The sequence below is a fragment of the Lepidochelys kempii genome, chromosome 2, assembly GCF_965140285.1.
Source record: "Lepidochelys kempii isolate rLepKem1 chromosome 2, rLepKem1.hap1, whole genome shotgun sequence".
Classification (NCBI taxonomy): Eukaryota; Metazoa; Chordata; order Testudines; family Cheloniidae; genus Lepidochelys; species Lepidochelys kempii.
In genome coordinates, this window is record NC_136381.1 from 142,416,519 (window position 1) to 142,442,880 (window position 26,362).

The 26,362-nt window shown below is 43.8% G+C and overlaps 1 protein-coding gene and 1 long non-coding RNA gene across 6 annotated transcripts; one reads left to right on the plus strand and one right to left on the minus strand.

The window, feature by feature from the left end:
- Positions 1 to 688: 688 nt before the first annotated feature.
- Positions 689 to 23,755, minus strand: ROPN1L (rhophilin associated tail protein 1 like). 5 transcript variants are annotated; one of them, XM_073332345.1, is made up of 7 exons: positions 19,630 to 19,768; positions 16,454 to 16,506; positions 16,183 to 16,341; positions 14,792 to 14,915; positions 14,362 to 14,523; positions 10,925 to 11,100; positions 689 to 1,114 (listed from the first exon to the last, which is right to left on the minus strand). In XM_073332345.1, exons 1-7 carry the CDS (start codon positions 19,720 to 19,722, stop codon positions 1,060 to 1,062), a joined length of 822 nt encoding a protein of 273 aa, XP_073188446.1. In that variant the 5' UTR covers positions 19,723 to 19,768; the 3' UTR covers positions 689 to 1,059. The 5 variants fall into 5 exon arrangements, with proteins under 5 accessions (XP_073188446.1, XP_073188448.1, XP_073188445.1 ...); XM_073332347.2 differs by lacking the exons at positions 689 to 1,114; positions 16,454 to 16,506; positions 19,630 to 19,768 and adding exons at positions 6,279 to 6,430; positions 22,330 to 22,477; positions 23,256 to 23,405; XM_073332344.1 differs by lacking the exon at positions 689 to 1,114 and adding an exon at positions 6,279 to 6,430.
- Positions 19,835 to 24,799, plus strand: LOC140907122 (uncharacterized). The gene is made up of 3 exons (XR_012157383.2): positions 19,835 to 20,323; positions 22,127 to 22,502; positions 23,271 to 24,799. It is a non-coding gene; the product is annotated as an uncharacterized LOC140907122 (long non-coding RNA).
- Positions 24,800 to 26,362: the final 1,563 nt, after the last annotated feature.

The following is a 26,362-nucleotide window of genomic DNA, read 5'->3' on the forward strand; positions in this document are numbered from 1 at the left end:
TGTGCTGTCCCTTTGTGTGGGAGGGCGAGGCAGAGAGGCCACAAAGGCTCCTTGGACATATATTTGTTCACTAGCCAGCTACAATGTGTCCTTAAACTGAAAGCACCTCAGGGCAGAGTCCTGTTCATGGTGCTTGTACAGTACCATACACACACATGGTGCTGTATGTAGACCCAAAAAAAAACAGCCTATGAATATCCCAATTTGCAGAAGTACTGAATCATCACTTACCATTTCATATAGATCTTGTTCAAAGTGTTGAGATTGTACCCAATTTTAAGACTGCCTAAAAGGCTGAACTAAAAATATTTGTTACTTGCTAACTGTGAATGGCAAAAGCTCTTTGTGGGCAGTGCCAAAAATTGCATTGGTAGATCTTGCTCAAAACCAACTCTTGAAAGCAGTAGCTCCAGAAAGGTAATAGTGATTGGCTGGTAGTATTTCTGACTCTGCAACTCCTGGAAATAATACGTTCAGGGCAATGCTGTGCAGAAGCGTAACAAGAAATGGGATTCTTTGTAATTGCTCAGATTACTGCAGCCCCTTCTTTTTATGTCTCTTTTGAAAATCTGTTTTTGGGGTCTGTACTGCCTTTGCTAGAATTTTTTTATAAACATAAAACAGTTTTCCAATTTCCAAAAAGTGCAGATTGGACAAAATCTATAATAAACTTCATGTGGTACAAAAAAATCCTTAAACCATTTAATATGTCAGTATTTGGGAGAGGAGCGAGGGATACACAGAGTATCATCGTACTGGAGTGCAGGTTAACAATATAATCAGTTAACACCTTATTGATCTTTATGGATGGAAAATGGACAGAAGGATCAGAAAAAGAGATGAAAATTCTTGTACTAAGCTACAGGGAAAAAAAGGGAGCAACAGCCGCATGGGACACAGTATCTGTTCCCTCGTCTTCTTAAGTGAAGATTTGAGAATTTCGTCTTCTATATTGCAACCCATGATTTCTGGTCTATTAAATAAAAATGGCACTTCCTAGTATGGTCACGCTGCTTGTGGTTCACCCGCTGGCCAGGTGAGGGCATGGTCAGAACAGATCTAGGAGGCCTGGGTCAGAAAGTTTCTGGGCTGCACCATGCCATTCTGTTGGTCTCTGAAAAAGAACAATCGTACTCAGAACATTTTAAAATACTGTTTCTTAACCTTTACACGTCACCATGAAACACTGGCTGAAGAAGAAAGGCACCATAGAAGAGCTAAGCATTATTGTACTCTCAGTCAGATGAGGGGAGCTGTGCTGTGCTGTGCTGTCCCTCCACTGCACTGAAAAGTCACCCTCCTCCAATAGTGACGTGTCCCCAGAAGGAAAGAGGGCTTTGGGTGAGTGTACATGTGGTTTCTTAGTTTCAAAATAAAAGAGGTCTTTATTATCTCAACACCCTGACAGCATGAGTTGTGATGTTTTGGAATACACAATAGGAACAGATCAATAGTCAACTGGGTCTAGTATCTCTAGCAGTGACCAAAGCTGAATGGTTCAGAGGTATAATCACCCCTCCTCCACCATTCCATTATGGCTAGGTCTACATGTGAGTGAAATAAGCACCATCTCGTAGGAAGCTTTAGATGAAAAGAAAGCATTTTTACCCATTGCTGGTGTCGAAGCAGTTATGAGATCAATAAAGACCTAAGACTCACGTCACCTTAACAATTGGGGGAGGGGAATGGCCTCTTTTGATAGACAGTAAGGTCATAGCTTCTATCAGACCTTTGAAATATTTTCCCCTTCCTAACAGCTTTGCCTCCATCTTACTAAGCAATTTGCCTCAACAATATCCTGCAGCAGTGAGTTCCCCAAGTTAATTATACAGTGCATTAAGAACTTCTTTTATTACTTTTAAATTTAAGAACTTTTTCCTTTCTCATCACTGCTGATAGAGGATGTTGATTTAACAAAAATGCCTTCTTGAGCATGACTACACTGCAATTAGAAACTCACAGCTGGCCCATGCCAACTGACTTGAGCTACGGGACTGTTGAACTGTGGTGTAGACCTTTGGGCTCAGCCTGGAGGTCAGGCTCTAGGATTCTGTGAGGTGGGAGGGTCCCAGAGTTTGGACTGCAGCCCAAGCCAGAATGTCTACATAGCAATTAAGCAGCACCAGGAGTCTGAGTCATATGGCATGGGCCAGCCACAGGTGTCTAACTGCAGTGTAGACATACCCCTATTCTGCCTACTTCACTCATCTGGCACTGATCAGTATTGGTGAGGTCTAAATTACTACACTACTGAACCATACACATACATGCTTTTAAAGTTTATTATATGGTGGCCTCTGTGAAATGAGCTGTGGTTTTTTGGTTCAGGTCCTGCGTCAAAAAAAAGAGTTCACCATTTGGCTCTGTGCCAGTCTCAGGGACGTGTTAGAGAAATAAATGAGCCTGGAGAGCAAACTACCTTTCACACCAAAATGTGATCTCTCTGGGGCAAGGTTAAAGCAGGTGTTTGAGAAGAACTGGGTTTAGTTTACATTACATTGCACATTGGTACTGCACCTGTTCCCTGCATAGAGGATGGATGTTCATGCTCATGAAGGACACTGGACTAAGAAGTCACTTTCAAAGGAAAGGAACATACGTCCTCCTGTGATGCCTTATGCGGGTGTGTATGCATTTAACCAGGATTACGCAATAATTTGTGTTTAAATTAAACTAGGCTTATCACTGCAATGTATTCACAAACAAAGAGGGCAGTGCTCAATCCCCTCAATGCAATGTATAGATCACAGATGGAAACACTGACCTTTATCAGGAGACATCATTAGAGGCTAAATTTAGACAGAGAGGATGGAGGTCTAAATTCAGAGACATAAAAGAAGCAGCTAATTTAGAAACTGAAGATAATGTATTTCAAATAGATATCTCGTAAACAGGACAGTTTGGGATCAGAGTTACTAGCTAGTTAAATGTTATTTCCACAGTCAAGTGCATGTTTTTCACTGGTATCTCCAGGACAATGGTAAAGCATCTGATAATTTGTATTTCCATATCTTGAAGGTGGAGGCAAAGGAAAGAGTTGGGTACTTATTTCAATACTAAACATGGGGCAGCCCTAACTTGCACTTCAGGCTGACAGTTCTATCACTAACTAAAAGTATACCCACAAAGCAGTGATGAAATCCTGGAGCCTGGTCTACCTGTTTTGTTTCACAGAGTGGCTTGATACAAACTACTTGCAGATTAGACTTTTCTTATCTAAATCCCAGATTCATGTTTCTCCTTCCTCCTTATTGTATCTGATATTAGCTTAACTAGCAGAGGGAGAAGGACAAAGGCCCAGTAGTTAAATAACATGTGTGTGCATGTTCACAGCACTGGCAGCTCAGTGTAGGCACTGGGAAGTTCACCCCTTAGAACTCTGGATATTTCTGTAACAGCAAGAGGGAGGAGGTAGGTAAATTTCAGAGTTGAGATGGGTAGAGGGAGTTGCTGAGGTGAGGAGCTCCAGTGGGTAGCACATACCCTGCAACCTCACAAAAAGAAAATGAGAGCGATGTAGAGTCCAGTGGGGTGAGGTGTGGGGTGTCAGACTCCCTTTCCCCACCCCCAACAAACAGCTCAGAAAAGTTTCAGTCTTTTTCTTTCCTGGAAACAGACAAACATTAAATCATGGGCTCAAAATGGGGAATAAAATGTTAAAAAGACTCTGACTCTATGTTTTCTTTCCCTTTGCTTTTCCATTCCCTTCTCCCACATCTGTCCTCTATAACTGTCCATTCCTTTTGAAGGTTTTATTTTATTCTGGTCTTTCCCTCTCTTTTTTCAGAGGATACAGTTTTCATGTAAGTCAGCCTCTCTTCCTTCCACATTCAAGCTTTGCTCTTTACTGCTGTCCCCACACATCCCATCATTGGCCCTCTTCCTCTTTTCCCCTTTCCACTGCTGCTTTCTTTTTCATTTCCCTTCATATTGGTGGTGAATGAAGGAGGACCTCCCACACACCATCTCACTCCTCATCTCACACCCATCCCCGTCTCATCTTCCCTGGTTCTCTCCCACCCCTTCAGTCTCTGACTTCCCCTTCCCCAATCTATTATTTCCTCAACCGGTGCTCTCCACCTCCCCCCCCCCAATGTTTTCCAGACAGTCTCTTCTCTTTCCAGTGGTGGGATCATGGCTCCTGTGACGAGGAGAAAAGGAGCTCAAAAGACAGACAAATGCACTTCTGAAACTAACTTTGACATCGTCACAGTATTACTACTAAAGCGGAGCCACAGCTTACATTAATGTAGCTGCTTAATTCTGTTTGCACATCCAGTAACAGCATCATAGTTATTGGGTTACAACACGTAAACCAGCCCGTAATTAATCATTAAAAATGTTTCAGATAAAACACTTTAAAAAGTATTTGATTTTTAAAAAAGGTGTGTTAAATGCTTCAAAAAGAAATGCTTTATTGGAGTTGGCTGGACAATAATCCTAGTGGCCACAGATCAGTGGATACTCATTTGAAATCATGCTTTGAATTGCCAGACGACTGCAAAACTCTAGCTAGGACTCAAGGGATAAAACAGTTACTAATACTCCTGCAAAGATGATTCATCACTACCATTCCAACTTCTTGTTCTACTAGCCACAGATCTAACCACTCCCAATCCCGAAACAATTCAATACATATTCTTTGTTAGATGTCCCATTGTTTACATGTTATTTATTACACAATATGTTGCAGAAGTGATAGCCATTTTAGTCCTTATCGCCTGAACTATCTGAAAGAACTGGTGGCCAGTTGTACATATAACATTTGATGTAGAGCCATGCACATTTGTCTTTAACTTTCTGCACAAGGTTCTAGATGGTTAAACCATCATGCAAAGTCCTTGGCATCCCTCTCTGTCTTAGAATCCTGAACATCTGCATGTTTCTACTTTTGTTACTGTGTGTTCCCAGAGTCTCTGAGCTGGCATGCTACCAACTCCTGCCCAGCTGATAAACATGCTCATAAACGTGAAAGGTTCCTTAGCTCCCTGATAAACTAGTAGGATGTTCCATTGCAGTCTCTCATATGACAGACTGTTTGGCACAAAGTTGGATTCAGTAAAGTGTATTGCAGTTTAAGGCAGATAGGGTGGCTGTGTTCAATTCCTATTAGTCACAATACATTTTATTTAATCAAGTAATTAGTAATGAACATTTTCACTGCAGTAAAGTTAAAATTATTCAGAGAAAACTGGGACTTCTATCATACAAAGTAACAACAAATGCTGAATCGGCATTAAGATAAACAAATTGTCAATGAGTGCTTGAGTGTGGCATAATTTAGAGAAATAAGGTGACCGTATTTGGTATAAGGTGACCATATTTTCTAAATCAAACACTAGGACCCTTTTGTGGCAACAACTTTAAGGGTTGTGAAATTCACATGAAATTGATATTTCAAACTATATGCATTCTGATTTCATGTTTTTATTGCAGATAGTTTCAGATCTGTATGAAGCTACATTCATGTGAAATTGTGATGTAAACCATATATGATTTTTGTATGAGGTCCATACAGTTTTGGTGACCATCTAGAAGAAGGAAGCAAAGGACAGACTGACCACCAGGTACCCATCTTCTCCATCCTCAATGCCCCTGAGTTAACAACACTACAATAACTATAGTAACCGAACAACAATTAGTAAAAGAGCAACAGAATCACAGTGTGTGCAGAGAAGTGGACACTTCCAGGGTTCCATCTCGCTGCCACAGCTGTAAGAAGGAACGGAAGGATGGGTGGGCCTGTGCTACCCTTTATCTTCGGGATGGGATGGGTATGTGCAGGCATGTCCCCAATAATCACTGCTATTCAAAAGAATCTGATCTCCTGTGCATGAGGCACATGTGAACCACAAGTGGAATAAGTGTGGACAATTGCATGAAGAACAGGCTATTTCAGGTGTCCCAAAAGTTTTTGGGACACTAGGACATATGAAAAAAATGGGACATCTATTTCTTCACTCAGGTAGACCAAAAAATATAAATAAATGGCATAGTTCCTTGAGGTTCTTTGAATATGGCTTTCAGATAGAAGAATCTTGATCAATTTATGGAAGTAGATACCACTCTCTTTCTGTGAAAAACAATTTTTTTTTATCTGACGTAGTAAGTTTCACCTATATCAGAAAATGTCCTAAATCACTAACTCTATTAAAAGTTTCTATTTATCTGCAGAAATCTAAAGCTAAAATTACACGTCTATGAAAACAAATAAATCCTAAGACGTATCTCTTACTCAACTTTCATAAATAAAAATCACACTGCATATGGTATATTGGTAAATCAAAGTCTATATTTTGTGGTGACTTTATTAAAGTTCTGCTTTGAATTGGTGGCATTTACTTCCAGTAAATCCTTGTCATCTTTCTCTTAAACCTTCTTTGACGGAATGAAGAAATCTGAAATTCCAACCAGATCTCCTTTAAGCTCCCTAAATTACAAGAAGATAAATATCCTTTCATTAAAGTATTTATTTTAATAATGACCCAAGTGGCTAAACTTTTTAAAGCTACACTTAATCTCCCTCCAGTATACATTTTCTTAGTGAGGATTTTTCTCTTAAACATTTTTCTTTGTAGCATAGTTCAGAATTACTTCATTATAACAGTTGTAAAGACAATAAAATCTGGTTCTGGAACATTACACATTTTACAAACTTTTTATTCCTGGGGGAATTCTGTGGCAAAAAAATAAAAATTCTGCACACAATATTTTAAAATTCTGTAAAATTCTGCATATTTTATTTGTCAAAATAACACAATATAATCACATCAGTTTAAATTCATTTTGGTCATTCATTTCAAAATACCTGTCAGCAAGTATGTCTGTAACAATACAGACAACAAAAAGGATTCAGGAAATGTTTTTTGACAAATAGACTCCTTACTAGGCATATTAATACAGAACTCTGAGTAATAATTCTGTGTTAATAAACTACAATACAGAGCCGTATTTCCCACACCCCTCAGAAGCAGTGCAAAGTCTTGGAGGAGTCAGGGGTAATGGAGGAGGTGAGGGAGAGGGAAATAAATTGCTCGGAAGGAGCCTCGGTGTGAACTTGGAGGGTTATTGGGTATGGGTGGGAAAAGTATGGAACAGGTTTTTTTGTGGGGTGTGGAGGAATTGTTAGGGAGCTTCCCCCATGCAGACCCTGGCTGATCCCTAGCCTCTCCCATTCAGTCAAGCACATCTGCCTCAGTCCCCAGGTGTTCCTGAACCCCCATGTGTACTTGCACCCCCTGTCCACATGTGTCCCTCATCCCTCACTCAGATAGCCACTCCCCCAATTCCTATGTGTCCCTGTACCTCCTCCCCCGACCCGTGTCCTTGTATTCTCTGTGCCCCCACCCATCCATTCCCCTGTCCCTATGTAGCTCTGCACCCCCTTCCCCATGTAGCCCTGTACCTCCCTCTCCCCAGTGGCCCTGGACCTCCACTCCCATTCAGCCCCTGCCCCAGTCTGCCTCCCCCACTAGCCCTTATGAGCCTCTGTATGACACCCCCCCGCCCCCAGCACCCCATGCTGTCTGTCTCCCCATAAGCCCTGTCTTCTGACCTGGCCAGCTGTGAAGAAGGCTCTGCAGGCTCTTTTTCTTCCCTAGCTGGCTGGGAGCTTCTGCGTTCTATCACCACTGCACCCTCTTGTGAGCAAAAGGTGGAACTGCAGAAATTATTTCCCACTGGGAGCTGCTGCTGTTCTTGCGCCACAGCGCCCTCTGGTGGGCAAGAGGCAGAACTGCAGTAACATTTCAGCAGAAACTTTTTTCTGCACAAAAATTTAAAAATATGTGCAGCTTATTAAATATGCACACACGCAGTAGCGCAGAATTCCTGCAGGAGTAAACGTGTTTCTTGTACCAAGTAATCTATCAGCCAAATTTTATTTTATTTAAAATACAGAATTTAGGACTTGTACCAGATGAAGTTGCCCTATCTCTTAAATCCACTAAAGTCAAGTGCACAGAGGCTCCATAAAGCTCCATTCGATGGGCTCAAATTTAAAAAAGGGTAAAGGCAGAGTCAAACCTAGGATTCTGGAAGGGTTCTTGGAGGTGAAACCTAATTTAATACTATGAAAGCCAAACAACTTCAAAAAGATCTGCCAATAGCACTGGAGTGTCTTATATGGGCCATTTCTTTATAGCTGCTTCAGACTAGGTAAAACAGCAATCTAGTAATGTACCTTTAAAAGTGAAAGCAATCTCCCAAGAGGCTATTATCTCAACTTTTCAAAAATTAACAAGGAAAGGTAAATAAGGGTTAACGGTTTTAAACAAATTACTGTATAACACCTTACCTGGTATCCAGTCAAACCTAAATCATTGTATTAAACAAAAGAATAATATAATCTTAATTGTATGTATGATTGCAATTCTATAGTCATCTTCAGTGGTGAAAGTAAAGCTTATCAATTTGTTAATGTAAATAGATATGGCATTAGTGTATTTATCTTCCCACCCAGGATGCTCCAGAGACAAGAAAGCTCAAAGTAACACATACTTAGGTTCAGTTAATTTAGGGCAGCGACTATGTTAATCCTACTGGCACCTTCAGCAGGAAGGACCTCAGGACAAAAGCTAAGCACAGGCACAAATGAAATAGGTAGTCTCCATATACCCACAGCTCAGGAAGTGAGCAAGCCATGTAGACCATATTCTTGTCCTCCTCCTGCAGGCATGCATTACTCAAAATACTCAGGTACAAGAGATATGCCCTTTCAGGGATCAGGAATACAATAGCATACAAGAGAAATAATATTAGAAGGATTGGGGATCTGAGACACCAAAGAAATGACAAATAAAACAAAACAAAAATTCATGCCTCTCACATATACCCCAAACCCCAGTCCTGATGGGACTGAAGCAACCCAAGACAAAAAGGCGCACCCTCAGGATGGAACAGACACTTAGTGCATATCCATACAAACAAACCAGGCACCACTCTGCAGTCATGGTAAGAAGGACAGGATTATACGATAGAGTTGCCTGCAATAGCAGGGGACTGGACTTGATGAGTCAATAGGACCCTTCCAGTCTTATGTCCTAAGGATGAAGGACCATAAGCTCATGAACACAAGATTGGTTAAAAATAAAGTCTGCATTGCATATGACCTGATTGTGGAGGAGGCAACTGACCTGGCCTACCTCACGGAAACCTGGGTTGAAGACCTTGTCAGATGCATTCTGGTACAACTTATTCCAGCAGGATATATAACATACCATGGGTGAAATCCTCACTCCACTGAGGTCAATGGGAGTTTTGCCTTTGACTTCAGTGGGGCCAGGATTCCACCCCATGAGTCCAAAGTTTGATAGGGAGGCAGGATGGCTATCAGATAACCCAACCAAACCCAGATGGAAATGAGATCTTAACCCAGAGACCGAGTCATTCGGATATACCAGATGACACAGAACTCCAGGAAACAGAACCAATATAGACATTCTAGCAGTATACAGATCACTCAAGAGCTCTGCAAGTTTCCTCTCAGAGCTAATCTCAAACCAAGACATCAAAATTTGTCTTGTGAGACTTCACACTTATGGAGTACAATTCTGTCTCAGTGGCCCAGGATCTAACATCCATTAAGACAAACACAGCATTCTCCCACATAGTGTTCAATCCCGCCCTTACATTCTGTTGGAATACACTACACCAGCCAGAAGCATGACCAGTGTGCTAAGGGACTAGTCAGACACTCTCTAACAACAACCTCAAAACAGCCCCTCCCTCTGTACCACCCCCAGAGATATCTACCGTTTACCAACGATCAGGTCCAGATAAAGCAGAGGCAAAAACTGGTAGCCTGGAACATACAGTGTTTATAAACACCAACATAATAAAGGAAACCAACATCTAAAATGTCTGATCAACATAACTGTTCTTGATAGCAGAACTCCTGACCAGCCCAGACTGTCTTTTCCTTTACCTTGCACCTGAACATCTCCCACTGCGGGGAATTGCCATAATACTTTGCTGAAAAGATTCATAAAATCTACAAAGGTAGCAAGAGCAGCAGACAGATGGAACAGACCCTGGTAATGGTAAATGAACGCCTGAGATCATGCCTAAGGAAGGGCAATTTACCAGTGCCTTGGAATCATGGCTAATACTAAAAAAAAATAAAAAAAAAATGGAAGGACCCAAACAATTTTGCTAGTTATGACCTAGTCTCAAATGTTCCTTTCCTGAACATGATAGTGGTAGATCATCTCCAGCAATCTCCAGCAGAATCCACCTTCTGCCATTATGCTGGCTACCAGATTTCAGACCTGGCCAATGCAAAGACAGTACAACAGTCACACTAGTGAATGATCTCCTTATAAAATCTGCTGACTTCAATAAGAGTTGGTCACAAGTGTATTCCACTAGTGCCACCTAGCAGGCAACAGTGGATTGCCCTCAGATAATTGTATCCGTTTCTCTAATAACAAATCTCAGAAGGCTGTGACGGGCAGCTGCTCCTCACAGAGAGTCCTCCTCTACAATCAGGTCATATGTAATGCAGACTTTCCGCCTACAGGGTTTGTTTACTTCCCTTCTCCTGTTCAACATCAACGGTAAAACATAAGAGGAAACTTTAAAATGCTGTGGGTTCAAATAATAACATGCTGATGTTACAAAGCTATAAACATCATTTCTATCTGGAGTAGAGAACACCATAATTCACCTATCCGAACATCTGGAAAAAATAAACATGTGGGTGAATAACTGTTGGCTCAAACTCTGTCATTGAAGCCAACAGGAGTCTAACTTTAGGCACACATTTTTGAAAAATCTTCTCCTTAACATTTATTATGCTTTCTACTAGTACGTACAAAGAGAAAATAAAGGGAAAAGAGAGATTATCTAACTAAAATTAGAGATTTATGAAACCAGAATGAACTAGCATAACTGATACATGCTCCAGGTCCAAATTTATACTTACACTTGTCCCTTAAGAGTGCTGAGGAAAGCTTCAACTGTGTAGTCTGGCATCTCATCATCTATACTGGCCAGGTATGTGTAAATAAATGAGAATGTATCAAACGGAATGCGAGCAGGTCCACCCTCTGGATCGGTTGTTAGAATTTCACAGGCATACTTCACAGAAGTCATTAAGGACTAGCAGGATCCCAACCAAGAAAAGAGAGACATAATATCAGAAGGCATTAGCATCCTTTGTTCACTATGGTGTAATATCGCATAAAAGCCTGTCAGCTTCTGAAATTCAGTGTGAATAGAACCAAGATTTCATTTACACTTGCAAAGTTTGTACCTGCAGATACCCACACTCCAATACAGCTCCACTGGTAATAACGGTGGTGGAAGCTATAGTGTAGACAGGGCTCAGGCATTTTTATTATTGTGGCATCTAATTTGGTTTAAGACTACAGAGAGGTAAAAATGCCTGAGCACTTTTCACACTACTGCCTCCACCAACATTAGCACTGGTAAAGCTGCACTATTGGTGAATTATGGCTAAAAATATTGTTAGTATAGAAAAGGCCGTAGAGTGATTCTGTTACTCTTTTAATCAATGCAAAAGAGAAAGATAGCATATAATTGAGCAACTGATTGCATCATGTTAGACTGTACAGACATCAGTCTACTGCCGTATTTACTAATACATCACCAGGTAAAGAACTGTCCCTAATTTGTTACCATATAAAGGCCTCAGTTCATCTGTGAACTATCGTTTCAATTTATCCGAACCTGGCCCTAGTGAGGGCAGCATTAAATTGGCTAAGATAGCTAAATTTCAATACATCTGAAAAAAAAAAGTTTGTCTGTATCCATGTTGTGGCAGCTGATATTTTGGCATGATGCTGTGAATGTCACAATTCACAACAACCAAACGATACCTAATCCTGGAAAAGGTCCTTTTGGATACATCTAAAGCAGTGGTTCTCAACCTATTTATCACTGTGGGCCATATCCAATACTACCTGTATGGCCCTGAGGATGTCACATAGGCCTTAGCTCTGTGCTGATTGGGCCGGCCACAGGTTGAGAATCACTGGTCTACACATTCTGTGGCAGCAAGCCTCCCAGCCTGAGTCAAGAGACACGGGCCTGCAGGGCTCACACTAGCATTCTAGTAATAGCTGCGTAGACAGCACTTCGAAGCTGCAGTTCAGGCTGGAGCTCGGGCTCTGAAGCTTAGGGATGGGGATGGACTTCAGAGCCCAAACCAAAATTTCAAAGAGCTGTCTACACAGCTATTTTTAGTGTGTTAGTGTGAGCTCCGCATGCCCAAGACTGTCATCTCAAGCTGGGAGGCTCACTGTCACAGGCTATCTAAATATATCCTAAATGGAGTAAACTTAAACTGAAGTTAAGGATGTCAATAATTTAAGTAAGGGAGAAAAATCTTAACAAGAATGTTGCAGTTAAAAAACACACCAAAAACCCAGAAAATTCAGAGTTAAGATTACATTTTAAAAAACAAACGCATCCCCAAGTGTTAGTTAAGGATATACTTTAAAAAAAAATCCCTGTAACTTCAGTGGGACTCTTCACAGATGCTGCAATCTGAACTAGTGGATACTAGTGCTAGATCAACGCCATAAATAGTAATATTTATAAAAATTCAGTGAGGAGTTTTGCTCAGTAATAGGCTAGTTGGGGTAACAAAGACCATGACTAAAGACTCTAAAAGTAACGGCAGTGACAAAAATTACAGCTTTAGTAACAGGTAAACAATGGATTTTCTAAAGATAAGTATTACTTAGAGATGGAATGGTGAATTCTTTTAAAAAAATGTCTATTCAAAATCTAGAGTATATTCCAAACCCTATTATTCACAAATTTAAGGTAGCTAAAACTGGAGACCCAAACTGATATATAGTGCCACTTTATAACTGGTACACCTGTCAGCCCTCTCATACAAGAGCTTTGCTAAATCTGCCAACCTTGGGGAAGCTGGGAAGACCTTCTGCAGAATTTCTAAAGGCCTCCTACACAATTTTATAAACTCTGCAGGGCTTTCTGGCTCTCACATTTTGGCCTAGCCACAACTCTCTCTCTCTTTTATGTTGTAGCAAGTTTATTCACCTCAAGTTTTCACATATCAAGGTTATACAAATTGTTTCAAAAATAAGGAAATTTCCACACCAAGAATTATTAAACCAGAGGTTAGACTGCAAAGACATAGCAATATTTTATAAAACGAATGTATTAAATCATTGTTGTTTCTAAAAGTTAGAAAGCCAGGAAATTCTAAGTTAAGGCTGCACTTAAAATATAAAAAAATTCAAAGGTAAGGAACTGCAAGCTACCTTAACTCTGACCCTGATCCATGATCATCTATGCATAGCATTTACTCAGTGTTATGACTAATGGAGATGGATGAATGTGCTAACTCATCTATTATGCTCTATGTACGGTCAGGTATAAGAGAATATGGATATAAATCTCTTATCACACAGAGTTAGAGTCAAATCAGGAGACAAATAAGAGAGTATTAGAGCTGTTAGATACTTTCAAGGGCGGATGAGATATATTTTACTGTCCAGCTCATAGGGATATGATGGTCATGTGACACTGTTTTTTGGACTGCAAATGACAAATCAGATATGAGATGTCAATGTTTCTTGTTAGGAACACTGAAGTGGGCAGCTGAAGTGGAGCACATCCACTGACTGCAACTAAGCACCAATTCCTCATGGAGAGATGATGTTTCTCAGGTAGGCATGTCCCACATTTAGGGTGTTATTTGTAAAAAAAAATTATCCTCAAAGCTGCTTTTTAAATATTTGTATATATTTTTATGTTACCAATACTATATTTTATTACTGTCGTCTAAACTAAAAAAGGTATTAAACATCTCATATAAGCATTATTTAGCTGCATGTGGAACGGTATTCAGAACACAGCTGTTTTAAAGCACGTTCGTGGCCAAATTACTGATGGGATTAAAATACCACAGAACTAGGAACAGTCACTGTCATTTTATTTTTGAAGTTCAAAAAAAAAAAAAAAGCTGCCAAAATAGGCTAACGGTGAATATATTCAGTCTTCTCTCCCTCTCTTCATTCATTTGCTACTACTTCTATGACAATGACTGGCACTCCGGTGTCACCTTACTTTTCACATCTCCTCCTGGTGCACACGCTCGTTATTGTACCGACATTACAACCAGCAGTGCTAGCACTCTTATCCCCACTTCTTCTGCTTGTCTGAATCACACACCCCCTCAGAACAAAGGGTGACACCAAGTGAACATAAACAAACACAAATACGTGACCTGCCTTTGCTGCACAAAAAATTGGGGTTTTAAAGTGACACAATAGTATCTAGATCTACAATCTATTTACTGCAGTTCCTCTATGGTCTGCTTGGTACAGTCATTTGATTATGAAAGATTTTAACATGCCTACATACCCCACCAAGTATACTACACCCAAGTGCAAGAACTTTCAACCATTCCACCTCTTCACCGAAGTTGTCCAATTGTAGAAGGGCTCTCAGCTGCTCCACTGGCAAACATAGATGTTTCCATTTTTTCTCTAGTTCTATCACGCTCACACGGCCTTTCGGAGAAAGCTTTAAAAGACAAAACACAACACCACAAGTAAAACTGGACAACACCATGGGGATTATCACACAACTAAGAGTACAAAACTTTAGGACCACGTTTTTCCCCCCGACAAAGAAATTGTGGCGTACCCTTTCTCTGACAGATAGTCTGTAGGACCAAACTGTCTATGAAGAGTTCTACTGACATCTCATCTCATCCATGAGCCACGTCTATGAACATTTCCATTGACATCACTCAACAATACTGTGTGTTTCAATATGGGTTGGCTTGTACCTGCTTGTGCAAAACTTTAAGGAGGCCTGGTGTGAGCCCAGTATCTGTTTTCTGTGTTGCTACTGGCATTTCAATCCTGTCCTTTACAGGAAGGGGCTCTCCTTTCGACAGAGCTGAGAAATACCTAGATTAATAGGAATATCAACACATTTGAATGCTTATAAGCAAATAAAAGTTAAGCAAAACCAAGCTTTATACAAATCTGCTAGTGAATCTAAGTGCTCATGAAAGTGGGAAATTGGCTTCAGTTAGCTCCTGATACAGAGACTTCCTCCCATCTCTGTATCCAGTTTCCATCTTCCTTTTTAATTGAAGCCACAGAGTTTAGTTTTAACAATGTTTATTCGATACTATAATAATTATTATTGTGTTTTAATTGTGCATTCGATGTTCTGTGTTCCTTGGTGGCAGTGGAGAATGATTTATAAATATTATTAGTGTGTTCTGGCAAATAGCAATGTCTAAGTTTTCCACACACATCTCTAACAATGCACTTTAAACCAGATTTCTATAATCCTCTACTAGTCTAATCTGGTGATAGGCCATTGTCAAGACAGCCCAACCGGCAAATCAAAACACAATTCTGGAGAATTTATATAAAGACTTACAACAGTCATTATACTAATTTATTTTATAGCTGACCATAACTTAAACACGGCAGAAATTGAGTTTGATGCAGCTATTAGTAATTTTAAGGATGCTGATACAGATATTTACCTCTTACAGCCAATGTCACCATCACAACTGGCCAAAAACGAATATACAAGAGATTTATTCCACTTCATTCACTACCATATACAGTGCCTTGCTCACAAGATAGGAAGAAACACTCAACTTTAACAACTTTTCCTAAAAACTATCCACACAGCCATTTTCAAAAAGAGTAACACATTTCAACAATACAAACATGGTAGAGTACTTATGGTAAAGCTAGAGTTCACTAACACACAGAACTTTCAGATTCTGTTCCTTCCTATGAAATATCACGTGTTTCACTGATGTGTAAAAGTGATTACCCCAGAAAATCCTACCAAATACAAGAATCTAAAGATGGCAACACCCTGCACCTGCTTTTCAACCAGGAGAATTTATGAAATCTATTGGGAAAAACTAATTAAGACATTCAGTACAGATCAAAAATTAACAGCACCAAAAATGTGAGCCAGTTCGCAGGGTGGCAGTCCCTGTCACTCTGTCAAGATTCCAGGTCTAAAATTGCACCACTAAATATAAATTCAATAAAGACCACATTATCTTTAACAAATTAACAGAACACATAAAAATATATCAGCATATGCGCCACACACTACTTAATATCCAGACAACGTAATTAGGTCAATATATGATGCAGCAATATTTTGTTGTGAGCCTATATATAAAGTACTACTTACCCAGCTGACCACTGCAGTACATCAGGAGGCTGAGTCCTGATGGCAGCTTTGGTAAACTGTTTCAAAATATCTGGGAGTTCAGGGGGTATGTTAATTTGCTGAGCACAAAACATGGTGTCTGGAAGAGGCATAATTCTTGTAACGTCCAATAACAGGATCCTGAAAGCACCAAAAATATAAATGAATTCTAAACATATGAGATTAGTATGGTTCTATACAAGTTCTCTTAATTTTATTATTCATCTCACCTGTATAAAACCCCCAAACTTACTTTAACTGTGAGGTCCTGTTCCAGAACAGAAAGCGGATGTCCATGCGTTGCAACTAGTTTATTTTAATGTTATTTAATTAAATTAAAAGATAAAAGGAAGCAAATACACATTTTTAGTCACAGCATCAGTTTTAGCCTAGGCAAAAATAAATGAGGCAAATCCACAAAAGTATGCAAAACTCTCTTTGTCTGCAACTCCTGTGATCAGGAACAGCCTATTTCATCTTTATCTTTCTGCCTCATTGCCTTTCTCTTAACTGAAAACATCCCTCTGCTGCTCCCTTGCCTATGCTTTTTAATTTCTTTCTTAATCTTCTCTTTATTTTAGCTTTGTAACTGTATTACTTAACTCTGTTACAATTTTATGATACAGATTTTGTGCACGATGATATACAAAATAAAAAGGTAAATCTGAAACTAATTTAGATTCTCCTAGTTCTGTAACGGGCTAGCTCAGGCAGTGGGGTAATATGCACCAGATGATGGAAACAGTTGGATTATACCCCACTGTTTTTCTTTATTTCCTATTAGAAGGAAAACAGACTCCAAATTTCAATCAGTAACTTTAATGAAAAAGCAAAAAGTGAGACTAAAGCACTTCTGAACTGGAACAGACTCACGACAGTGAGCTATCACAGACCATTCAGAACTGAGAGGTCCATTCCAGGTTCTAACAGTGACAAGGAGGCTTTGGGAGCTCTTCAACTGGTGCTTAAAGGTGGAATAGCACTCCATGAGGAAAGTAAAGGAATTCATAATATAAGAAAAATGGTATATCTTGCCAGGCAGAACCACAGAATGAGCTGAGTGCATCATCACCAGACTACTAGCTCTAATACTGTCCTGCAACTAGTGGAAAACTTTCCACTTTCAGTGCACAACAACTATGTTGTAAATCTGTGCTGTGAGGAGAGTCTGCCATTTTTGTGCAGACAATTAAGTGTGAAGATTATAAAGTTTCTACTGTATCTGTGTATATGCTTAAGCAGAGCAAATATTTATTAATCTCTGCTCTTAGCTCTGTACAATACCACCAGAAAGCAATTTTACATGTAAGGCTTGCTATAACATATATGAGTAGTTAAAAATCCATAGAGATTTATTTTAAAAACACTCTAAAGGTGTCTTAAAATCACAGCGCTCTTAAGTTCCTTGGCTTCACAGCCAACAGGAGGATGGATTGTTTTATAATTGGAATAGGACAATGTGAACTAGCAGGTAAGAAACATGTGTTTGTCCAAACAGGCTAATTCAGAAAATTGGAACTCTTATAGCATTACCCAACATCAGCACAAGAATAGATAGTGCGGGTAAAAATTGATTGTGCTAAAAAGTGATTCTCTCACACCATTATGCACCAATCCTTTACAAAAGAGGCCTACAGTGAAAAGCAAAAGGATAGAGAAATATTTAGTTTTTAAAAGTTTTTCTTTCATATCACTTTCAAAAAACTCCACTTTCTGATCAAATTTTTCTCATGTCTGTAAAAGATTGGTTGTCTATTATAGAGGGAAAGCTGCTTGGCAGGAAGTTTCTTTTCCTGTATTTTGTTTATGCTTAAATAACAAGCAGGCCAAATGAAGATCCTCTGATACCCCATGTATTGCCACAGCACGAGCACGCCTATACAGACAGCTTGCCCAGGGGCTCCCTGCCCCCGCCCTTTGCCCAGGCCTGGAGGGTACCAGCCACGCCCCAGCCCATCACCTGCCTTTGCTACTAGTCAGTCTACTCAGCCAGGAGGATAAGCCATGGGCAGGCCCCTCGCTGAGCCTCACCTAGCTGTTCCCCAGACCACGGACTGTTACTGCCCCGTCCCACTCTGTATTAGGGTTGCCAACTCTGACTGAAGCTATGCGAGGAGATTTTCTTAAAATATAGAATCACAGAATCATAGAATATCAGGGTTGGAAGGGACCTCAGGAGGTCATCTAGTCCAACCCCCTGCTCAAAAGCAGGACCAATCCCCAAATAAATCATCCCAGCCAGGGCTTTGTCAAGCCTGACCTTAAAAACTTCTAAGGAAGGAGATTCCACCACCTCCCTAGGCAACGCATTCCAGTGTTTCACCACCCTCCTAGTGAAAAAGTTTTTCCTAATATCCAACCTAAACCTCCCCCACTGCAACTTGAGACCATTACTCCTTGTCCTGTCCTCTTCCACCACGGAGAATAGTCTAGAACCATCCTCCCTGGAACTACCTATCAGGTAGTTGAAAGCAGCTATCAAATCCCCCCTCATTCTTCTCTTCTGCAGACTAAACAATCCCAGTTCCCTCAGCCTCTCCTTATAAGTCATGTGTTCGAGTCCCCTAATCATTTTTGTTGCCCTTCGCTGGACTCTTTCCAATTTATCCACATCCTTCTTGTAGTGTGGGGCCCAAACCTGGACACAGTACTCCAGATGAGGCCTCACCAATGTCGAATACAGGGGGACGATCACGTCCCTCGATCTGCTCGCTACGCCCCTACTTATACATCCCAAAATGCCATTGGCCTTCTTGGCCACAAGGGCACACTGCTGACTCATATCCAGCTTCTCGTCCACTGTCACCCCTAGGTCCTTTCCCGCAGAACTGCTGCCTAGCCATTCGGTCCCTAGTCTGTAGCGGTGCATTGGATTCTTCCGTCCTAAGTGCAGGACCCTGCACTTATCCTTATTGAACCTCATCAGATTTCTTTTGGCCCAATCCTCCAATTTGTCTAGGTCCTTCTGTATCCTATCCCTCCCCTCCAGCGTATCTACCACTCCTCCCAGTTTAGTATCATCCGCAAACTTGCTGAGAGTGCAATCCACACCATCCTCCAGATCATTTATGAAGATATTGAACAAAACCGGCCCCAGGACCGAAACCCTCCTGGGTTGCTTTCAGGAGTGACCAGGAGATCGATGCCGACTCCGGGGAACTCCAGGCCAAACCGCAAGGGCCGGCAAGGCAACCCTGCGCCGGATTGGCCTGGAGTCTCCAGCAGTTCCAGGGGAGGCCCTGGCACGAAATCTCCGGGAACGCCCCAGTCAGAGCGGGCCACCGCGGGGCGATCCGCAGGGCACGGGTCCCCGAGAGCGCGGGAAAGCGAGGCGCGGCCCTTGGTGCCCCGCCCGGGCCGGCGCTTTGGCCGCAGCAGGCGGCCCGGCCTCGCGCGCGGGGGAGCTGGCCCGGAGGGCAGGTCTCTCACCTCCGCGCGGCGGCTCGCTCTGCCGGACAGCGCGTAACCGCCGCTCGCCTCCCTCCAGCTCCCGGGGCAACGTTTGTGTTTCACCGTCGCCATGCAACCGGCTCGAGCTACCGCACGGGCGGCGCATGCGCTGGGCGAAGGCGGGACTTGTTCAAAGGGTGCGGACCGACTATCCTTGGCGCATGCGTTTTTAGGTGCCGGGCTATTCAAGACCGCTTGCGGGCCGCAGCCTGTCAGTGGGCTGCTGCTCGCGCACAGCGCACGCGCAGGAGCAAGGACAGCGGGGTGCGCTGCGGCGCCCCGCGCCTTGCCGGGGGTCGGAGAACAGGACCTAGCCGCCCCCCCTCCCCCGTGACCAAGCTCAGCTGTGGGGGCGGGGCCTGCAGGTGCAAGCAGCGCGCGAGCCGCCTGGCCGCCCCTGACCCTAGGAGGCGGAGGGGTCCTACTGGCCACTTCCCGGGAGCCGCCCCAGGTGGATGCTGCTTGGACCTTGCCCCTACACCCAGCAGGTCCCTCTGGCTCCTAGGGTCAGGGGCGGCCAGGGGGCTCAGCACGGCCCTGGTTGGTTGTGGTGCCCTGCTAATGGGAGCTGGTGCTTGTGGCTGGCACAGCACGTGAGATTCCCCCCCCCCCCGGCTGCCCCAACCCTGGGAGCCAGAGGGACCTGCTGGCTGCTTCCTGGGAGCCACCCCAGGTAAGTGCTGCCCAGCCCCTGCACCTCCTCCCCCAGCCCCAATTCTTAGGTGAGGAGGTGAGCCGCGGAGCTGGCCAGGGGCAATGGGGCAGGCACGGCATGGCCAGACACTCATTGGTCTGCCTGGTGCTGTGCTGCCAGCGAGCCCCTTTCTGTTGGGGGTGGGCCCATTTTGCACTACACAGCTGCCCCACCTAACATCCTCCAGACCTGCTATGCCCAGCGCCCCACCACAACCGCACAGTGTCCTGCACATCAGCACCTATATCCAATGCCCCTCTGCCCACAGCCCCACCACAACTGCCCAGCACCCCACACAGAACCCCCCAATCCCTAGTTCCCCAACACACAGCTATCCCCCTCCCCCACTACCCAGTGGCCCTCCCCACAGCCCCTGCACCACATCTACACAGTGCCCCACACAGACCCCCACTACCCAGCTCTCCAAAACAAACAAAGCTCCCCCATTGACCAGCGCCCTCCACACCAGCACCCCCCCTGCCCAGACTTATCAGTCACTCACTCCAGCACGCTTTGCCCCCTTCCCTGGCCACATTCATCTGCAAATTTGTGGATGACATTAAGCGGGGGGGAGAGGTAGGTATGCTGAAGGATAGGGTCCATAGTGATCTAGACAAATTGGAGGATTGGGGCAAAAGAAATCCGATGAGGTACAACAAGGACAAGTGCAGAGTTCTGCACTTTTAGGAAGGACGAATCCCATGCACTGCTACAGGCTGGGGACTGACTGGCTAAACGGTAGTTCTGCAGAAAAGGACCTGGGGATTACAGTGGGTGAGAGGCTGGATAGGAGCCAGCCTTCTTGGCAACAAGGGCACATCGCTAACAGCATATTGGGCTGCATTAGTAGGAGCATTGCCAGAAGATTGAGGGAAGTGATTATTCCCCTCTAATTGGAGAGAGTCCAACGGAGAGCAACAAAAATGATTAGGGGACTGGGGCATATGACTTATGAGGAGAGGCTGAGGGAACTGGGCTTGTTTAGTCTGCAGAAGAGAAGAATGAGGGGGGATTTGATAGCAGCCTTCAACTACCTGAATCGGGGGTTCCAAAGAGGATGGAGCTTGGCTGTTCTCAGTGGTGGCAGATGACAGAAAAGGAGCAATGGTCTCAAGTTGCAGTGGGGGAGGTCTAGGTTGGATATTAGGAAAAACTATTTTGCTAGGAGAGTGGTGAAGCACTGGAATGGGTTACCTAGAGAGGTGGTGGAATCTCCATCCTTAGAAGATTTAAGGGCCGGCTTGACAAAACTCTGGCTGAGATGATTTCGTTGGGGATTGGTCCTGCTTTGAGCAGGGGGTTGGACTAGATGACCTCCTGAGGTCTCTTCCAACCCTGATATTCTATGATCTGCCCTGCTAAGAACTGAGGTAACTGTCAGCTGGGCTGAGCCAGCAGTGTGACTGGGGCTGGAACTGGGATCATGCGCTCGTGGCTTGCAGCAGGGGCTGTATGCCCCCCACACAGCTTCCTAGGGCTGTGCGCCTCCCTCTCCCGTAGCACCAGTTGGGGATGTGGCTGCTCTCCCCCCCTCCGCCCACGTGTCCTGATATTTTGCTTTTGTGTTCTGGTCACTCAATCCCCAGCTACCTTTGAATTTCCTTTCCCTCATCACCCAGCTCACCCTGGTGTGAAACTGCTCAGTCAACCATATCTGCTACAAACGCCAGCATTGCTCCTGGCTGGAGTAGCTGGAGATAGTGGATCTCCCGGGCCTGTAGGAGGAGGTGGCTGTGCAGGCACAGCTTTCGACCAGTTAAAAACCATGCGCATCTCTTGCAGAGGGGCTGGAGGTGAAGTGATACAACAGGGAGCAGCAGCACCACCTGAAAGCAAAGGAACTGTGGCAGGCGTATACTATAAGGGCAGGTAGACCATCGGCTAAAAATCGAGCTGGTGCTGAGCCACAAACCTGCTGCTTTTACAATGAGCTGCATGCCATACTTGGCAGAGATACAACCCCCCACCCCCAGCATTATGGATACCTCTCGGGAGCCTGAGACGCAGCTCTCTACTGTTAACAGCGAAGACAAGGAGAGGGAAACATGGGGGAGGACTAGCTATGCCTCAAGTCAGGAGCTTTTCAAAACTCCACTGCAGTCTAGCCCGTCCACCAGCCAAGCATGGATGAGCCTACAGAAGGGAAAAGGAATGTCAGGTAAGTGTGTGCGTATCTTTTTCCTCACAATGTTTAAATGTGAAGTTGGTGCCTGGCCCAACCCCAGGTTAGCAGGACACAGGTGAGAAGAGGTAGTAGTACAACAAACGGGTAGATTTGGATCTGCTTTTCTTTCCCATATAGGGGTAGGCTGCAGGGGCAGGGAGAAAGCAGAACAGTTTGTTTACGTACATAGGGGTGTCCCTTGAATCCTGAGAGATCTTAATGAAACTTTCATGGAGGTACTCTGTAATCCTCTCCTGGAGGTTTCTAGGGATAGCAGCCTTATTTCTTTCTTCATGTTATGACACTGTCCCACACCATTCTGTGATGTCTTTTACAGGCACCATTGCAGTCAGCAGGCTAACGGCATAGGAGCCTGGGCTGCTTTGGGACACCAGCAGCACCTGTGCTCTCTGTGCCTTTGTGACACTCAGTGAGATATCAATTAAACTCACCACCACTGGTGGAAAATAGTGCCAGCACGCAGTGCCATTGCCCTATATTCGTACTCATGGAAATAGGGGCCAACATTATATTGCTTTTTATGTAATCAAACAAACAATCTCCCACCCCCTGGGTCCCTACTGGGCAATTCTCCCCATGGCTGGGGCAGGAGGGGGTGCTATGCACAGGCACTGCAAGGCTGACGTGTTAGTAAGCATGTCTTTATTTAAAAATTTAGAAGCACAGGGGAAGGGATTTCTGAAACTTAATTTTTGCTTTCCATTGTGACTATACTGACAACCATACCTGTTTTCTCTGTAGCTACTGCTGTTGAGGCCTTGAGAGGTCCTCCTCCACACCTGTGAAATGCCTGACCTTGATGAGGGAAGAGAAAGAAGTGGACTAAGGAGGACGTGTTGTCAGCAAAATCCTGCAAGCCAGTGACGCATCGGTCTGTGAAAAGAGGGCCTGGAGGGTGAAAGACTCAGGAAAACACCCAGCAGGAAAAAGAGACAGAGATGCACCAGGACACAATGCAGATTTTTAAGCTGCAAACACAAATGCTGCAGACTCTTGTTGACCTACAGGCATAGGCAATACTAGAATAACTAGTTTGGGGAAGTGAAGCGGTGGTGAATACAATTATTGGGGGAGCAAGAATTTTGCTACACATACTTCATAGAATGGGGATAAATAATATTGGTAACAATTTGTTTACCTTATTGAAACTCAGTACGCTTGTGAGCAGCAACAAATGTCGACAACTGTCTTCAGATCGAGACAACTTTTTTCAGTACCAATGCCAGCCAAGTTCCTTAATCAGTCACTTATCATGCGGTTCCTTGGGTAATCTTTCACCCGTGAAAGGCATGAGAATGTTCTTTCACGTGTAGCACTTGATGGAGGAGTACTCACATGAGTCACAAATAATTTACTCAGTCCGTGAAAGACAAGTTTGTTTTTATCAAAACAATTAGCAGCTGCAACAAACCGTCAATCTTTGATTTCTTCTTAGAATTCAATTACTTTTGACAAGAGTTTTAGTTTGGTCTATATTGCATCCATAGTATTCTGCAAGTGGTTTTAATTTTAGGACAGTCAAGAAAGTTATCGGACTTTGGATTAAGGTAATTGATACCACCAAGAACAGATTTATTTTCAGAAAAGCTTTGCAGTTCTTTTTCAAGCAATGGCAAAAAGGCATGTTTCCTGAAGTCTCTATCTAAAAATGTTCTCTACGTCACACTTCTTCAGTCCACATGTAGTCCTGATGGCTTTTAGGCAACTTTCGTATATGACTGTGTAGTCCCCAAACTTCAGGCAGCTTCAGACCATTTTCTGATGCTATGTTAACAGCTTCACTCCATATTTCATCAAATGCCTCTTCCAAATCTCTCATGTTCAGAAATTCACTGATTAGGGTGTCCACAGAAAAGCATGCCTGAGACAAGTCATAGTCCTGCTTGCAAATAGTCAGAGATAACTTTAAGCAGTTGAAATATTTTTGTGAACCTGCAAAGGAGGACAGTAAACTCAGTCTGATACTGAATTAAGACCTCAAGCACTCATTGCCCTGGCCCCTCTTGACATATCTCAAGATAGTACAGTAAGGGTCACAAGAATGGATGAAATTGTCTTTTTGACAGCATTTGACAGAAACTTGGCACGCCCATCAAGTGTCACAGAGCTTCTTCAATTCAAAGACTTGATGTTTGGGTTGTATTTTCTTTGGAACGGCTATGAATTTAGCATGTATAGCTGATCCAGAGAGAAAAGTGTACAATTTCTCCAGGATAGTGAAACAATTCAGCACGTGTTTCCTTTACATATATAAACAATAACTAATTTGAGCCTGTGGTTGAAATAGTGAATGCATGCTGCCTGAGGTACTTCTTCCCGTAAGAGCACTTGCACACAATTAGGATTTCCACTCATAAAAAATTGGCACCATAATAAGTCTGGGCACTGCAGTTCTGTATATCAATTCAACACCATGACAATGTGTTCATGTACTGAAAGTGAGACTTTGCATCAAGTGACTTGGCAGGATGGAAGCCAAGAAATCGTTTATATACAGTGCCATGCAAATAGTACTTGTTCTACTTTGCAAATGTCTTTAGTTTCGTCGACCATTATGGAGAAAACGTTCAGCTCTTTCCCTTCTTGGCTTTTGCTTTCAAGTACTATGTCTGACATGTGAATGATTTCAGTTTGTGTTCATGAATGGGTTTATTATGCAATGCGTGGTCCTTTCAATTTTTTTTCCTTACCACATTGTTGTATTTGGCTATTAGAGTCACGAATGCCAGGAAATTTTCCTGATCACTGCTATTTTCATTGTCGTCTTTTCCTCTTTTGAGCAGTCCCCAGGACCAGAGGTGGCAGGTTTGTAGAAATTTTGGTGGTGCCCAGAACCTGCCCCCCCAACTCTGCCCCCCCACCTGCCTAAGCCTCTGGGAAGGAGTTTGGGTGGGGGGGAGGAGGTCTGGGGTGTAGGCCCTGGGCTGGGGCAGGGGATTGGGGTGCAAGAGGGGTGCAGGCCCTGGGAGGGAGTTGGGGTTGGGAGGAGGTGAAGGGATGAGGGCTGTGGGAGGGGCTCAGGGCTAGGACAGAGGGTTGGGGTGCGAGCTCTGGGGTGGGGCAGGGTGGGGATGAGTTTGGGGTGCAGGCAGGCTGACCTGGGGTTGGGGCTAGAGAGGAGGGCTCCCTGCTGGCAGCAGTGAGCTCTGGGGAAGGGGCCCCCCTCCCCCCTGGAAGTACACTCACCCTGCACCACTGTCACTGCATGTGCTCCTAGGGCCTCTCTTCGGTCCAGGAAACCCCCTCGCCTCCGCTGTGGTGGGTGCTGGAGGGGTGCCATCACGTGTACCTCCTCCCCTGTTGCTGCCCCTCACTGGGGGTGAGGGCGGGGGCAGGAGCGGTGACTGTGGGTGGGAAGGCCCCCTGTGCTGGTGGAGGTTACTGCCAGAAAATGAAAGGGTCTGAGGGGGAAGGGCAGGGGAAGGTCAGCCTGCCCTGCCACTAGTGCATGGGGGGGGGGGGGGTCACTAGGACCCTGTGGTGGTAGTTGATGCCGGGAGCAGAGGCAGCGTGGAACTGCAGGGGAGAGGCAGAGAGCAGGTGGGGCCGGGGGAAGAGACTCGGCCCCAAACATTGGTGGAGCTGGGCCCCAGGGCCCTAAATATTGCTGGAGCCTGGGCACCATGGGCCCATACAACTCCTGGCCCCTGCCCAGGACTTCAGTGAGTTTCAGGACATCTGCCATCTGATGTATATGCGGGACTCTTGCATCAAAGGCTCTTAAGCAAACTAAGCAGCCATGGGATAGAAGGGGGAAGGTCCTCTCACGGATCAGGAACTGGTTAAAAGACAAGAAATAAATGGTATATTTTCAGAATGGAGAGAGGGAAATA